This window comes from Rhipicephalus microplus, chromosome 5, assembly GCF_043290135.1.
Source record: "Rhipicephalus microplus isolate Deutch F79 chromosome 5, USDA_Rmic, whole genome shotgun sequence".
NCBI classification, from domain to species: domain Eukaryota; kingdom Metazoa; phylum Arthropoda; class Arachnida; order Ixodida; family Ixodidae; genus Rhipicephalus; species Rhipicephalus microplus.
This window is the reverse complement of record NC_134704.1, coordinates 26696766-26710458: the sequence shown is the minus strand read 5'-3', so window position 1 is coordinate 26710458 and position 13693 is coordinate 26696766. Positions and strand designations below refer to the sequence as shown.

General features: G+C 48.4%; 1 protein-coding gene across 2 annotated transcripts in view; it reads right to left on the bottom strand.

The window, feature by feature from the left end:
* The window catches only part of LOC142817696 (suppressor of lurcher protein 1-like), a 219706-nt gene that overhangs the window by 22825 nt on the left and 183188 nt on the right, over window positions 1-13693 (bottom strand). For both annotated transcript variants that reach the window (XM_075895050.1, XM_075895049.1), the window contains 2 exons: window positions 5682-5875; window positions 3670-3708 (listed from right to left, as the gene is read on the bottom strand). In XM_075895050.1, the coding sequence (XP_075751165.1) occupies window positions 3670-3708; window positions 5682-5875 (233 nt within the window). The remainder of the gene's footprint in view (window positions 1-3669; window positions 3709-5681; window positions 5876-13693) is intronic.

Sequence of the window (13693 nt, the reverse complement as noted above, 5' to 3'; positions counted from 1 at the left end):
ACCTTAGAGTGAACTGTCGAGTCGCACCACTCTTCGCAGTCGTTATTTGGGTGGTGTACGGAGAGCGCGACGCGCAATCGCGAGGATCGTCGATAGATTAGGAGCGCACGGCCAGCCCGTTTTGACATTCAGCGTAAACCCTACACAAATGCGACTGATGTGCCCAACAGGCACTATCAATAAAGAAGAAATTCCGCACATACAACAATCAGGCGAAGCGTTAAATGAAAAGTGATAACCAGTCGAAGCAATTTGGAAAAGAACATCGTCTAAAGCGTCGTTCTTACGGTGCTCGGGAAACGAGTGATAGCGCAGTGGGTCTGCATTTCAGGCGTCTCGCACTATCAGCCTCACAAGTGAAAAGATGCAAGCGACCCTAAGCCTCGTCGCAAGGCCTGTGGCCAGTTATCGCAGCGTCGTTCACTTTGTTTTTGCTGATTCTTCGCGCTTCTCCCGCCAGTTGGACGCTTTCATCTCCAATTTTCTTTTCTCGTCTTTCGTTCCGCGGCCATATTTACCGTTTCTCGAAAACGCTGCAGACGCGAAGTTGTGGGCCCAGAAATTATTGCCCCGGAGAGTCATTCGCTGCTCGAATAAACGGGCGTTGTCTGGGAGGCCGCAGCTAAAAACGCCATCCCCGGAGGAAGCCATTTATTTCGTTTTTTTTTCTCTCTCTCTCGTCTATTCCATTCTGCGTGCATCCCAGTCGAGCATCGCCTCTTCTTCGCCGCGGAAAGAAACAACACTCGAACAGAGAAAGGCGCCGCTGTGTGCCCGAGAGATCCCACAACACTCGCGACGTCCCAGCATTTCATTGCGTATATACGAGGACGACGACTAAGACGCGTCGTTGAGCAACAAGCCGAGATGGGAAACGACGGGCCAAGAACAAAGCCGCCGCCGCAACACAAACACGACGCCACGCTTCGGGACACGAGATGGGTTCGGGTGGGATACGTCTTTTTCTCTCGCTTCGCGAGAAAAAAAAGTTGCCAAGCTGCCACTTCTGGCTACGGCGCCATACATTCACCGCCGCGGCTTCTCTACGCTCGTGCGCAGCCATAGTGGCCCACCACGCCTCGTCTCCTTACCAGCGCACCCTGTTCCTTAACCCGAACCACCCCTTTTCCCCCTCCCCGCCTGTCACGAATAATATCCCCTTCATTTCGTTCTCGTTCCCGTTCTCTTCTCGCGTTACTTTATTGCCAACTGGACTGACGAGAAACGCGACGACATTTCCTTTTGTCTCCCGTGTTTGCGCCCTGCTTTCGCTATGGTAATCACGCGAAACGTCCGATGATTGACGTTCTCTCTGCTTGGCTTCCGGGTCACTCTGCCAAATTGAATAAACGGGACGCAGCAGCGTGAGGAAGGGAAAAAAAGAGAAAGAAACAGCGACCAAATGGAAAGCTGGGCAGAACGTGTCGACGTGAGATTAAACGGCCCTTACTTCCTTGAGAGATCCCGTCTTCAGAAGGGCCTATCCCCAAACACGCGCGAATTAAGTCTGCCGGCGACACGAATAGAATACACTGCAGCTGCATCGTCTCTTCGTTGAAGTGGACTTCCGACAAAGCTTCGCCGGAAAATATCCGAAGATAGTACGAGCACCCAGGAAGCGGAATTCACACTTCGAATTTCGTTTTATCCGGTTTCTGTGCGTTGCAGCGAAAAGTGGCGTTCGAAGCGGGATCCGCGGGGAAGGCTGCTCGCAAAAAAAAAAAAAAAAGAGAGAGAAAGGTTCGTCAGCAAGCATAGTAGTTCGGACTCATGCTGTGACCAAAGTTCGTATGCTTAGAAAAAAAAAAAAAACCCACAGAAGTTCTTGCCTTATCAGGAAAATAACGCCAAGCGAAGCTGGCCCACCTCTTCTTTCCTTCTTTTTTCTTCCTAGACTTCTTTCTCTCTCTTTCTTTCTTCTTCCTATACTTACACAAGATTTTTATTATTTTGCGTATACCTAGAATGTTAATTTTCGGACCACATCAATTTTTCGCTCATAACAGTCGCCAGGATATTTGCCGAAAAATCTCCTTAACACTACCGCGTTAAGATTGAATGTTCGAGCTCAGCGAGCAGAATTTCCCATTCGGGCAACGCCGCAGCCTATATGTGCTTTCGCTTTTCTAGAAGTGGAGCGGGCTCGCACACTGATGCAGCTTGCCTGCGTTAAATAGGCTATTTTTTGTTATGCGTGCCTGTCACGGACGGCCATTTTTGGCGACACCGCGTCACGGCAATTAACGGGCGCCGTACTCCCCGACTGACCGTGAAAAATGGCGGCGCATGAAAGGTATCCGAGAAGTGCAAAATGGGGTGATACCCCGAAAAAGGATTAGACTACGAGACGCCCCGACTGAGAGCTAAGTGGTTGACCGTTCCCACGGGGAAAAGCGTGGGAAACGCTCTGGTGGCCAAGCCGATGACAACAACCCGACAGGTTGTCACTCTCGCTAGTTGCGGGCCCTCTCTCAATTAAAAAGGGGTGGGGTTAAAATATTTTTGGGCGGAGTTTCCCCTCAATTAAACGCGCATGATTGGACCCAGGTTGAGGTCTCTTGTCCCCAAGGAAGAGAGCGAGGAGACACGAGGGGGATTTAAGCGCAGGATTTTGCCCTCCTAGGCAGACTAGTCGCTGACCAACATGGTGTAGAAACAGATAAACAAGCATCTCTTCTAGAAGTTTTTAGTGTGGCTCTGTATCGGCTGGCCACCTAAACTTAGCCGTTCGTCTAGTTGTGACGCGATATTAACGTCTGCAACGTAGACATCGGGACTTCGCCTCGAGTTAGCTCAACCTGCTCGAAGTCACCTGCAAGCACTAGCCTCCCGGAGCCACCAGCGTTGCAACACCGCCGACATCGCAGTCGTGCCAGAACTCTCTTCGACTTCTCGCATCCGATCGTCGGGGACGCAACGCTGCCGGTCATCACACGTATGCCTTCACCTGTTTATATCTTCGAACTTTCTCCTCCGTAGTCGATTATTGTTAGTTTGTGTAGTTTGTAATAGTTCTCTCTCGTAAGCTGATTTATTGTTTTGTTTATGTATTTTTTAGTTGTATCAAGTGTTCATATATTTTGTTAGTTGTATTGGAGTGTTGTATTAGATACCGTGTGCTGCAATATCACCAGAGTAAAGTTGTTTTGTTTTCTCACGTCTCTGATCTCTTCACTGCCTCTGCTTGCGTGCGGAACGAACCAACCTGCTGTCATTCCCGTCGCCGACTTCGCGCTGGCGACGCTAGAGTGGCAGCTTGTAACAGTGCCATTCGATGTGAAAACGACGGTATAAGTGCACGATTACCCATTGGTGAATCCGTCTCAAAAAGGCATTAAGTTTTCCAGGTGCAATATAGCGTTTTTAACAAAAAATTCTGGCGTGTCTCTGAAGGTATGCGGTAATCGATAGCGCCAACAGCAAGGCGTTTCACGAGATTGTGAATTTCGGGAGCGACGTTAAAGTATACCAGCAACAGTATGACGACGGGGATCAAACCAGCGCAATAGAGCGTAGCTGAAGGAGCAGCATTGCAGGCTGAATGTACAACAAGGGCGCGTTCTATGTGGAACGCGCACATCGCTCGCTAAATGCTCAACCCCCGGGTTGATGTGAACGACCGTACGCAATAACAAAAGAGGCGGAGAAGTCAGAAAAACTGAAGCTTACCACCCTGTGGGTCCTGACGACCGGAAGGAATGCCAAAATCTGTAAAAAAAGAAAGAAAAAACAAAGCCACATTGAGTCGAAATAAAAAAATTAAAGGAAAAGTTTGTAAAAGAGTAATGAAAACTTTTCTGAGCCTACGGTGAAGGTGTCAGCCAGCGCAGCCGGAAGGTTCACGTCGCTTCCGTGCCCTTTCACGCATCTGTGAGTGCTGGCACTTCTTTGATTCGCGATATTCTTCCTCCGAGCGAACGACACCCGTCCGTTACATAACAAGTTCAAAGGGGCAACTGCACGCTCATCCCAGCACTAGCGACATCTTTCTAGAGTATATGTCGTGAGACAAAGGAGCCTGGCGGGAAGTGCCGCCACTACCGAGTATCGCGATACACGTGAAAGAGTCGTCGGCGGTTGCAAGGGGCACAGAGTTTCGTAAAGTTAACTAGAGGGGACACTGGCGCTGCGATCGTTCAGCGACCGCGGGTATGATGGGTAGTACACAGATTTGCCTAGTCCTCGTACTTGTGGACAGCGAATTGTACTTGCGGCTTCGTTTGTTGCTGTGTTTAGGTTTTGTTTTGAAAGAAAGATTCAACCCTTTTGAACTTCGCGACCCGATTTGGGAAGGTCATTCTAAAAGAATGAGATGGTGAAGCGCAACCGCCGAGCATTTGCTAATATATGTTTTGTGAGAAAACAACTTCAAGCCACGCGAGCACACACGGAGCCAAAAGCAGGCCAGAAGTACGAGACAAATGTGTGTACTACCCATCAGTCCCATGCTCGCTGAAGCGCCGTGCGTTGAAGCTCCCATAGACACTAGCGTCAGCGTTGCAGCTCCCATAGACACTAGCGCCATAGTTCCCTCTAGTGTATATTAGGAAACTCTATGGCAAGGGGCACCTGTCACAAGTGCGCGAAGGGAACCGGTGGTGAGGGTGCAACATGGTAGCGGTGATATCGCGACAACAACGCTTGGGCTGTATAAACGAAGTAGTTGCGTCACAATACTGCGACGCACGTTTCTTGTTTCGATTTCGCTGCATTCGGTTTACACCCACAAAGGCTGCCAGCAATGCTCGGCGCAGACCACACCCCAGTGTTCGAGAAGCTCCGCGATTGTAGCAGATCGTTTTGTTAAGTATGCGCGCAGGACGCGGACAGCCTAGCTTATTCCAGAGCTTGCGCGACCACTAGCAATAAGGCGGGAAAGTTCGAAAAGACGGTGCATTCTAACGATGATCAGCTTATCGACGGCCGACGCTCTGTTCGCCGCTATCGGTGTAAGCACAGCGTGCATTGCCTGCTTGCAGTTCGATTTCGGGTTTTCCGCTCACAAGTTCAGCCAAATAAAGGGTTACGTATTTCCGAGTTCTGCTGGAGTCTTCTGCACCGTCACGACTACGTAAGAATACCATCTCTCTCACGGTGACTGCAGAAATGAACCCCTGCGCTTCGTCTCACGTTCAGGTGTGTACGCGATTGAAGCGAGCGAACGAGCAGACGGGAGAGTAGAAAAGCATGTGCGTGCGCAGTACAAGCACCGAAAGTTAGCGGTGAAGCCGCCAGAAGGCGCTGCGATGCAATTGGGCTCTAGTTCGATGCTCTAGTTTGAAATAGCGTGCATGTGCACGTCATTTTTTCATATGCAACTGGGAACTGCACTTTGCAGAGAAGCTGATGATGGGGCCAATTTTATGCATTTCTTCAAGCCGCCACGGCTGCAGCGATCTCAATTGGCGCCAGTCTACAGCAGTCAAATTAATTACTGGCCTTCAACACACTATAAACACGTCGGTCAGTGACATGATTGGCAGGTCATATGCAAGAACAGAGTACGACTCCACAGCATGGCTGCGTTTGCTAGCGAGACCTAGGCACAACTTTGGGATTTAAAGGTAGCACATACTGCAACTATAATTTGGCACATACTACCATGGTATCTGTAATTTTATACTCAACTGTATATCAATACAAGTGCAAGAGCAGTTATGTTTATAAGAAACAATACTCACTGGTGACGAACTGGTAGATGGCCCGGAATCCCTTGACGCTGGGCGGCCTGCTGCCGAAGCTCTGGAAGATGACGGTCATGCGGTGCTCGTTGGACATGATCTGGTTGGGCAGCTGCGAGCCGCAGAAGTTGTCCAGCCGCTCGCGCTGTCCCTTGATGGTGATGAAGCCGATCACAGAGTCCACGTTCTCGCACCTGCGCCAGAGCAGGAGCACGTATTTGCAGATCGTGGCGCTCGGCGCGAACAGCCACAACGGAAAGCCTGACAGTAGCATTTCTAGCCCTAAAGATGGCCGCCCTGGCTAGTCTGTGTGCGAAGAAAATTCAGAGCCGTTAGACTCAATGTGAAGGTGCGTGGCTAGCGGAGCTGCCTGGTTCGGCCATGGCGACATCGCTGCAAGTTTCACGCTATCACGTATACACTGTCGTCCTTTATCAAAGGGAACACGCAAACGCGTGGCCTCGGTGGCTGCCTACAGCACCATCAACCGACAAGTTAAGAAAGCACGTTCGCTTTACGCATCATCCATGGCCAAGCAAGATAACGAGTCGTGGCCGGTAGACAAGCATTGCTAGATTACGTTCCTTCACCACTCGCGCGGCGAGCGATATCAAACGATTACTGCAGCCTGCGTCGCGGTAGCACACAACGTTTGATATGTTGGCAGCGAACTACGCACTGCAGGCCAGAGCAAAGAGGGAGTGCAATCTAGCAGCTCTTGTCTGCTGGCCATACCTCGTTATTATTATTTTTTTGGCAACAGATGACGCTGAAGGTGAACGTGTTTTCTTTCGCTGTCGGTTGATGTTGCTGTAGGCAGCCGCCGCAGAGCGCAGGCCACGCGTTTTCTTTCATAAAGGACGACAGTGTACAAGAAGCGCTGCACAATGCTGCTGTGCTCTTGCGGAGGTCGATTTAGATTCACAGCTCGATAGTAACGCTGAATGACTGCGTTATACGACAAACTTACCGAAGCAATCCTCAAGAAATATTATATTACGTAAGGGAATTTCATCCCCATGGGTCCGTCTCTCACAACAGGGATCAGGGGAATGAAATGGCCACCACCAACCGATAAGCGCAAGAATACCCCGCTTTCATAATGTTCACTTAAACAATATGGGCCCCACACTTTTTTTCATATTTGAAAACGCCCTTATCAAGCATTTTGTTTTTGTCGTGTGCTGCCGACAAGGACATTCCTGTCTGGCTAAAGTGGATGTGTTGAAGGGTGTCCGCGGAACAGGTTCTAAATGAGCCGATCCATGTAGAAAGAGAAAGAGATATTGCAAAACAATTGTCATCATCCCCATGCATAGCAGATATATGTGACGCACATCAGCGCCTCTACTGGGCACGTGCCAACCACGAACAATACGAAGTAGTCGTGATGCAATCACATGTATCTCTGACCATTCGCTCACGAGTATATGTACTACAATCGCAGATTTGCAACGAAGGATTTGTACAGCCAGATTGCTGTAGCGATAAAGACTTCAACAGATGAGGCGCGATGTAATGCTTCAGCTCTTTTTCGAATGAAATTTTGCCAGCAGGAATAATTAACACTCACGGTACAACGATACAGGCGAGAGCAGTCGTCCATCTTGGAAAACACCATCGTGCGCTGGAACACGCGGGCTTCTATAAATGCGTTAATGTAGCACGTCCCAGCGTTATCGATGGTGGGTGGTTGTCCGGCAAGACGCACATTAGTGCACAGTGGCGGCAGACGTAATTTCCAGAGCGTGCTAACCTATTGATTGATTGATTGATTTATTGATTGATATGTGGGGTTTAACATCCCAAAACCACCATATGATTATGAGAGACGCTGTAGTGGAGGGCTCCGGGAATTCGGACCACCTGGGGTTCTTTAACGTGCACCCAAATGTGAGCACACGGGCCTGCAACATATCCGCCTCCATCGGAAATGCAGCCGCCGTAGCCGCGATTTGATCCCGTGACCTGCGAGCCAAGTACCTTAGCCTACCACGGCGGGGCTAACCTATTGGCGTCATGCAGACGAACCATGTGACGTATTGGAAAACATTCACGGTAGTAATTAAAAATAACAATGATAACAATAGTTGGGGTTTTAATAGTAATATCATCATGGGGTTTAACGTACCAAAACCACAATATGATTATGAGAGACGCCGTAGTGGAAGGCTCCGGAAATTTCGACCATCTAGTGTTCTTTAATGTGCCCTGCCATCGCACAGTACATAGGACCCTACAATTTCGACTCCAGCGAAATGCTGACGCTGCAGCCGTGAACGAACCCACGATCTACGGGTCAGCAGCCGAGTGCCGTAGTCCCAAATCCACCGTGACCAACAATAGTTGAGGTTTCACGTCCCCAAACAACGATATCACTATGAGAAATGTTGTAGTGAATGGCTCTGGAAATTTAGACGATCTGATGTTCTTCGACGTACGCCTAAATCAAAGTACACGGGACTGTAGCATTTGGCCTTTCGGCCGCCCCGGTGAGGAGGTCATTAAAACGCACGCGCGAGAACATTTACGCGAGAGACTCAACAGCGTATAGGGTAACCGCTAAAAGTTTACATCGGTGAGGCACACCTAAAGAAAGAACTCATGAGAGTTAAAGCAACAGCGTAACGCTCTTTGCGAAGCCTCTATTCTAAAGCCCACTGGGATACAACGTAAAAGAAAGCTAGAGAAAGGGAGATTCGCGGAGGTCACGCACTTCCACAGCCGCAATGCGTCTGTGCTGCGCACCGATGCTCGGGGCCGGCAGTGCAATCCTCTTTTTTTTTATCCGTTTTTTTTAAACCACGGCCTGCCATCAAGCTTTGAAAACCCCCCGCTGTGAAGAGTGCCCCTGGGATGGGGTGTCGCCACTTGGGTATCGCCGAGACCACACCGCACGCTTGCGTGACGTCTTCCTCCTCGGGATTCGTTTCCCGACCCCGAGGCCATAATCCGCTTAGCCTCACACACACACACACACACACACCCGTGCTCACTGTACACCATCAGACTGCACAAAGCAAGGCCCTCCCATCCTTTCCGCCCGATGCACTCCATCCCGAATTCCCGAGCTCAGGTCTCTGTATAATCCTCCGTGAATCCTCGGCCCCTCTCGCTGCTCATTAGAGTGCTCTCTATCTTCTCTGGCCACACGATGCATCATTTTGCGACGACGGGGCGGCTGTGACGCCGTGAGTGTGCTGGGCAGCGGTGCGTGGCGATTACGAAAGTCGGTAATCGCGGTTATTCTGCTGCGAGCGCGGTGGGCGTCGAATTAACGCGGACCCGAGCTCAGTCTCGTGCTGATTTGATTTTGGTCGATGCTCACTCGGCTTTGGCATGCCCGCAGAAAGTGACATAACGGAACAGCTACGAGTGATTACTTTTGGCAGGCAGCGCTTTTCGAGCCTCGTATGACGGTGAGAAACAGAATAAAGAGAGTCAATGGCCGGTGATCAGACAATTTCGGCATGGGAGGAAAAGGTACCACGAACCCGCCAGATAGCACTGCTGCTGTTTGATCTTCAAGATCTGCCTACGACAAGCGCCTGAACGAGGACAAAAGCAAAAAAACGCGGAAGCGCATTTTGAGTAGTATGGCTGAAGTTGGTAGGCGAATACCTGATGTACTGAACGCTGTGAAACTTGTGCTACGTGTCTAATTTGATGTAAAGGTACGTGTATTTGCACCGAACTGCGACCTCACTCAGCCATTTTAAATGACCGTCGCTCACGCCACCCTCTTGACTACCCATAGCGCGTGCGTCGTCCAGAATATACTTTTTTTTTTACAGCGAAGGCTGTAATGAGATGACGACAACAACCATTTTTGGCGTCGTACTTGTCCAGCGACACCACCGCCGGTGTCCGAAACCGCTAGCACACGAAATAAGAAAAAAAAGAAAACAACGTGATTCGAACCCATGCCCTCTCCATGGTAGTCGAACATTCTACCACAGAGCCTCACCACTTTTTTTTTCTTCATTGACGGAGCCACTCAAGTGCTTGGAAAGCCCTTGCAAAAAGAATGCTTCCGTTGAATGCTTCCGACTCATTACGAAAGACTTGGCCATAATTGTTCATTGTCATCAGCCACCGCTTCAACAAATTGATTGATTGATTTGTGGGGTTTAACGTCCCAAAACCACCATTTGATTATGAGAGACGCCGTAGTGGCGGACTCCGGAAATTTCGACCACCTGGGGTTCTTTAACGTGCACCCAAATCTGAGTACACGGGCCTATAACATTTCCGCCTCCATCGGAAATGCAGCCGCCACAGCCGGGATTTGATCCCGCGACCTGCGTGTCAGCAGCCGAGTACCTTAACCACTAGACCACCGTGGCGAGGCCCGCTTCAACAAAGTTCACAGGGTGTCCTACACGTTTTTAGCGGGTACCTCTCTTCTCCGCAGAATGATGAATAATGGCATGGTGGACGGCTTCCCTACAACACAAAAATCACGATGACGTGCGGAGTAGCGGGTGCCTCGCAAGTGTAGTTAAATTTGGAACACCGTTAACATGTGTGACAAAGCGTGTTATGAGAGTAAAATAGTGACAGGGCGCCACACAATGAAAATTACGAAACTAGTAGGTCTTTTACAGCTTTCAACCTATTACAAAGGGCTCAGCCATAATTATTCATCGTTATCAGCCACTGCATCAACAGATTGCAAATAGTGACGATGTGTAGCGTGTACCTCGCTTCTTTGCAAAATGCCGAATAACGGTGCACTGGCTGCTTCCATATTTCACAAAAAATGATGATGATTTTTGTCGTAGTGGGTGCCATGCATGTGTACCTACAGTTCTGGCCCAGAAAGTTCCCAAAAGGTCCCCGAAAGGCCACTCTTCATGCTCTCGCTGAGCGGATAAGACTGACATTTTTTTTTAGTCCTCATCGCATGCTGCGTTATTAAACTTGGTAGTGACTACGCATTAATACAAAGAAAGTATAAATGATGAAACAGCGGCCTGAGCGCACAGAACGCAGCTATGTACTGATATAAGGAACAGAAGGCGCAGATAAAAACAAAAGAAAACTTCTATCTTCGGCGAGTCATTTTCCCCGCTCGTTAAGGGTGTTCTTTTCCTGACAAGGGACATGACGGTGCGTCAGAAACAGAAATGTATAGCGCCCACCACAAAAAACTGTTAAAAAAAGGAAGAAAAAGTTAGGAAGTTTTTTTTTTCTGCTTTTTTTGCAGATATCACAAGATTAAGGTGCCGGTGTAATTTTTCTTTGCTTTCTTAGAGATGCAGGCAGTGATTTTACGACGAAGAAAGATTCATTAGGGAGCAGGGATGAGAAGGGATGACGACAGGCATATGGCAGTGCTTCACCAGTTAAAGGGGGTGAGAAGCGTACCAGTTCCCCGCAAAAATTGAAGAAACAAAAGCAGGACTGGCGAAGAATAGGACACTTGAAGCAGCTTAGCGGTGTCGTAAAGTAGCATGTAACGAGCTCAAGCATGATCGCTGTGTTTTTTTAAACATTTTTTTTGTTCTATACTTGTTTGTTACATCTATACTGTCAAAGAAGTTTCACATTCCATACATGGCTGGGACATCGTGTTTGTGTAGTTGTTTTTGATCACCCCGACCGAGGTAGCTGTTGGATGCGCTTACGCGATTCATTATCGTGCTGTTCGGGCCGATCCACTTTCGCTTAAGTCTTTTTATTGGATCAATGTCCGCGATCACGAAAGCAGGAAAAAAAAAAGAAACGACGCCGGTAACAATAATCCCATAAAACTTTGGCTGGAAAGCTCGCTGGATCCATTCAACTCGGATTTTCAAGAGGCAACATTGCAACAAAACTCTCTCCTCCTCTCTCTTCGTGGAGGAAAAATTGAAGGAATTTCAGAAGGAATTTAATGAGAAAAAATATCAAAGGTCGACTAACTGGCGTGTGGCTATAGAGAAAGAAAGCTTAGCAATAAAAAAAAAGCATTCTGCAGAAACAGATAGTAAGGTCGGACGTGGCCAAGAAAGAACAAGTTGTCCTTCACACGTATTATCCTAATGAAAAAGCAACCCATAATGAAGCCAATGATTGTATAGAGAACGCTGAATGTACTCTTTGAATTGCATTGAAATAATTAGAATATGAATGCGAATAAAGTAAAGCGGACAACCCACCGCAGTGGTCTGGTGGTTGGTGGGCTTGCCTGCTGACCCGCAGGTTGCGGGATCGACTCCCGGCTGCGGCGGTCACATTTTCGATTGAGGCACAAATGATTGATGCTCGTGTACTTAGGTTTAGGTGCTAAAGAACCCCAGGGGTCAAAATTTTCGAAGCCCTCTGCTACAGCATTTCTCATAATCATATGGTGGTTTTGCGAGGTCGATTCCCAGCAATTATGTGAAGTAAAGCGAACGAAAAGAGAACGGATTGAACCTACGACCTTCGTATTACGTGCCCAATGCCCTATCAATTAATATGCGGCGGCGGTCGTCTTCTCGTACTCCTTATCCTGTAATTATGCGCATGCAAACCTGGGAAGTGTTAGTCCACGTCTCTAAAAGCCATGACAGCAAGTGTGGACCATGGTTGTTTACTGTTGCACGTAGTACGCGATCTTTTAACGAGCAGACAGCTGTCCAATAAGCTCTCACATGTTACGCGAGAGCACCAAGTCTGCCGATGTGAGACGCTAGCTATGAATAAAAAAAAAGAAAAGTGAAACTTCAGAGCTTGTTTTTTGTTGATTGTATATTGTTGTAGGTTGTTGGTTGTAGTTCGTTGTACTTTGCAAACGGTGCCATCTTTCGGGGGGGAGGGGGAATCCTGTGACGTAGGAAAACAGTGACTGATGGTAGAGGCTGATGAAGAAGAAGTGAGAATAGAATAAACATAAGGTATGAGCCAGGCCGAGTCTCCCAGTCATCATAGCGTCACACACACACATATATAAAAGAGCTCTGAAAACTTCTTGCTCTTTCTGCAAGCGCAAGTGGCACAAAGGTACCAGGACATCGAAACAGAGGAATCTTACGAAGCATTTCGGATTGACCAGATGTGGACATGTAACAGCTTCTCGTTGAATTTTAAAACTCAGAGCCGACACGACCGGAGAAAGTTATGTTTGCGAAAACCGTGTCGCGACGGAGAGTGTCGCGACGGCAACTGCATATGGAAACACTACGCTTGCCCTGGCGGGTAAGCTCATAAATGTGCGCCTGCCTGCAGATTACCCAACTCTTTATGTCGTACTAAAACATCACAAACCTGCGCCATTCGATTCAGTTTGCATACTTGAACGACACTTTGCTACTTCGAGTGGCTTAAGCGGGTGGCCGGGGGGGGGGGGGGGGAAGCGTTGCTGGGAACATTGAGGTTGCCGTTACGCAAAACATTGTTACGTAAATGTGCCTGTTATCTGCATAAACGCACGGTGTTCTTGAGCGCCGTTTTTGGAGGCTCTTTTCGCGGGTTCTGACGCAAGTGCTAAGCACAGTACCTTTTGAAGAAATCTAGGCACTCTGGGGGCTGCAGAGGTAATTTAAAAATCGCCATCATTGACATAAAAAGAGTGGAACCCGTTACACGTAGAACTTATGCAAGGCTGTTGCGTTATGCTAATATGCGGATAAATTATGCCCAATGTAAAACCGAGATAGTAAAGAGAGGGCGAGTGAGAAACACGGACAGCACTTTTATTTTGGTGGCGGCTTGCACAGGTCCAATCTCTGTTTTCTTTTTTTTTAAATTGTGTCTGACGTGGACATTACTCAATTAATAAATTTAGCATAACATTTTGGTTGCTTGGTTGTTACAATGTAAACTTCACAAACACACACACACAAACACACAAGCACACGCGCGCGCGTACGGTGTACCACAAAAAGTAGACACCAATGTGCGCACAGGGGGAAGAACATGATAAATCACTAACTTGCCTACACTTCTACCTATATAGCGCATCCTGGAGGCGTCAAAGTACGTCGTCTTGTTGCCACTTGTAAATGTGCTTGCTGTACAATAAAAAAATGCATCCTATATAACGT